The 3369-nt window shown below is 44.9% G+C and overlaps 1 protein-coding gene across 1 annotated transcript in view; it reads right to left on the reverse strand.

Annotated features, from left to right (window-relative positions):
* Positions 1-1477: 1477 nt before the first annotated feature.
* Positions 1478-3369, reverse strand: part of RXFP2 (relaxin/insulin-like family peptide receptor 2) — a 55487-nt gene continuing 53595 nt past the window's right edge. Inside the window, 1 exon segment of the mRNA XM_009327863.1 lies at positions 1478-1959. Within this exon segment, the coding sequence (XP_009326138.1) occupies positions 1478-1959 (482 nt within the window).

Below are 3369 nucleotides of genomic sequence, written 5' to 3' on the forward strand. Positions count from 1 at the left end.
TTCTGCAGTACCAGGCTGCTTTGCTCCTTCCCTGGCATCCCCATCCATCGTAATAGCCTGGGTGTATCCAAAGTGCTGCTCTGTCTGAGGAGAGGTACTTCCTAGAGCACCTACAGCAGCCAGAACCTACTTCACCTCCACAGCTACGAGCAGAGAAACCACCAGTACGAACCAGCAAGCTGCTATAGCTCCTCTGCCCCTGGACTCCTACTCTGCCTTTATCAGGCACATGCTGAACCCAGGAGACTCCAGGGACTGTTCAGGCCAAGCAGGACAGTGTCTATCAAATTAAGGCACCAAGGGGGTTTGTCAGTACTAGAAAGTAGGTCAACTGGGTCACTAACTGAGAGGATCTTCTGATACCTAAATGGAAATTTAGATTTCTTCAGACAGAATCCCACACTAAAGTGTGTGCTATGTGAATACTTGGGTCAAAACCTCACGGTCGGGCTCATTGCCACAGTACAATGACCTTATTATTGGACTTGACTTCCTGCCTTCGTGGTGGTTCAAATATATCCATCATATTTCACAGTCTGGGTGGGCCCGAAGCATATATTCAGTCTTGTCATCTCAGCTGAGAAATGTTAACTCTTCAGGCTCCTCTATTTTCAGTGATGTGCCCATACAGTATGTTGGGTTTTCTCCTCCCTTTCTGGATCTTCCTCATTGCTCCAAACTCCTTGTGTTTGATAACACTTCAGAACGATCTATGAACTGGAGCTTCTAAAACATTTTCTGGAGCTTTCTTTAGTAAATCTTAAAAAAAAAAAAAAGGTGAAAGTCTGCTGAAAGTTTTGCTTTACTCTTTTTCTAAGAGCTTGATTCTTCTATTTATAACAGGTAGGCAGCTCATACGCAATAAAGTCAAAATATATCTAAGGTGGTTATGAAAACATAACTAATAACGGGGAATTGTTCTACCTTGCAAGTGCCTCAGTCCCATAAATGCTCCCTCAAGCATGTGCTTACCCATGCTGTCTGCATGCCGATGCTTCATAAAACCTGATGCAATGAAAACTGAATTGACTGCTTTCAAGGGTCGTTCTGAGAGCTTCATTATTTAATTTTTATTTCAGTCTGGGCTCTGTTGCTTACACAGGAAGTTTCACTTGACTTTTAGTACCTTAAAAATATTGTAATAACACTGCTCGGGTCTTGCAGTTCTGAGTAGTGTATTTATTTGCACAAAGAGACATTCACCACTCTGCAGAGCTCACATATTACTTAAATCTTACAAGATTAATATAGATTTACACATTGCATAGAATGTTCTGGCCTTCTCCCACCACGGACTTCCAACCCTGGGAGAAACACCTCTCCACAAGGGTATATCCTGAAATTGGCAGTACAGACCAAATGAGGCAAAAGTCCTTTCCCGTAATCTATATATATTATATGAAGAATATAGCTAGCAAGTACAGATACACTGACTCTCTGGGGAAGGGGGGTGAATAGTAGAAAAGTATTGCTGTTTTTAGCCCCAGTGCATGGTGTTCCTGTGTTTCAATCTGCGATACAAATCTCCCCTGATGAATGCAACAGTTGTGATTTTATTTTCCAGGAAGTTGAATACAGAGACGGTAATGGCCAAAAAGAGCCTACATATGAATCTCAAAGAGATTAATGCAGCTGTGAGGCAGTTAGGTCCTGTTTCTGTTATCCTGCTAGGAAACAACCACTTGTAGATTGGTAAATAAAAGTTAGTACTGTCCTCAGGAGTTATTTTTTTAAAAATCCAAGCATAAAAGGAAGAGCTATGGATGAGAGGATCATCTGTCCACATGACTGAAGTGGCCAAAGTTTTTTCATAATTTTTGAAAATTGCCCTCCTTCAATGACTGTCCAGTGACTGCTTCAACTTCTCCTTAAAGAAACTAGTTGTGAGAGTATAGAGAATGGGGTTCAAGGCACTGTGTATTGGCAGAACAAATATCACTATCCAGGAAGGGACAGTGTCTAGGAAAAAAGGTAAGATACTTCGTATGCTCTGTTGTAGGAATGCTAAAGAAGCAAACATGTCTTTATGTCATTTTTACTTTATGTCCTTTATTTTACTTTATGTCACTTTAGTTTATATCATTTTTTTGCGGAATGCTACCATAGTATTATTTTTACAAGAAAGGGGTTTGATTTCAACATTGCTCATTGTGGTTTTCATTGAGTTCACCACGCGTTTTCATGAGAAGGGGAAAAAGAAGAGGTTTTCACCAGAGAGTGTCTTTCTCTCTATCTGCTGGAATTTAATAAAAGCACTAAACATGAGCTGAAGTCTGTCTCTGTTTAGGATAGTATTTAATATAAATCTAAATCCCATATCTATTTTTTATATGGCAATTTTCATCAGTAGGTTTCAAAATGCCTTACAAAAGCTATCATTATTATTTTACAGATGGGAGCCTGGAGTACAGAGGGGTGAAGTGACTTGCTCAGAGGGCCATGAGCTGAGCTGTGTAGAGCCTCACCATCGTGAATCCCATGCCAGCCACAGTCATACATCTGAACACCCTCGGATGGGATCCACCCGAGAGTGCTGAGAGAGCTGCCGGAGGAGCTCGCCAAGCCACTCTCCATCATCTATCAGCAGTCCTGGTTAACGGGGCAGGTCCCGGATGACTGGAGGCTGGCCAATGTGACACACATCTACAAGAAGGGCCGGAAGGAGGATCCGGGGAACTACAGGCCTGTCAGCCTGACCTTGGTGCTGGGGAAGATTATGGAGCAGTTCATCTTGAGGGCGCTCACAATCAGGTGTGGGACAACCAGGAGATTAGGCCCAACCAGCACGGGTTCATGAGAGACAGGTCCTGCTTGACCACCCTGATCTCCTTCTATGACCCGGTGACCCGCCTAGTGGATGAGGGAAAGGCTGTGGATGTGGTCTACCTGGACTTCAGTAAGGCCTTTGACACCGTCTCCCACAGCATTCTCCTAGAGAAGCTGGCGGCTCACGGCTTAGACAGGTGTACTCTGCGCTGGGTCAAAAACTGGCTGGATGGCCGGGCCCAGAGAGTTGTGGTAAATGGAGTTCAATCCAGTTGGCGGCCGGTCACGAGCGGTGTTCCCCAGGGCTCAGTATTGGGGCCAGTTCTGTTTAATATCTTTATCAATGATCTGGATGAGGGGATCGAGTGCACCCTCAGTAAGTTTGCAGACGACACCAAGTTGGGCGGCAGTGTTGATCTGCTCGAGGGTAGGAAGGCTCTGCAGAGGGACCTGGACAGGCTGGATCGATGGGCCCAGGCCAACTGTATGAGCTTCAACAAGGCCAAGTGCCGGGTCCTGCACTTTGGCCACAACAACCCCATGCAGCGCTACAGGCTTGGGGAAGAGTGGCTGGAAAGCTGCCTGGCGGAAAAGGACCTGGGG

The sequence above is a fragment of the Pygoscelis adeliae genome, unplaced genomic scaffold (genome assembly GCF_000699105.1).
Source record: "Pygoscelis adeliae isolate BGI_AS28 unplaced genomic scaffold, ASM69910v1 Scaffold14, whole genome shotgun sequence".
NCBI classification, from domain to species: Eukaryota; Metazoa; Chordata; class Aves; order Sphenisciformes; family Spheniscidae; genus Pygoscelis; species Pygoscelis adeliae.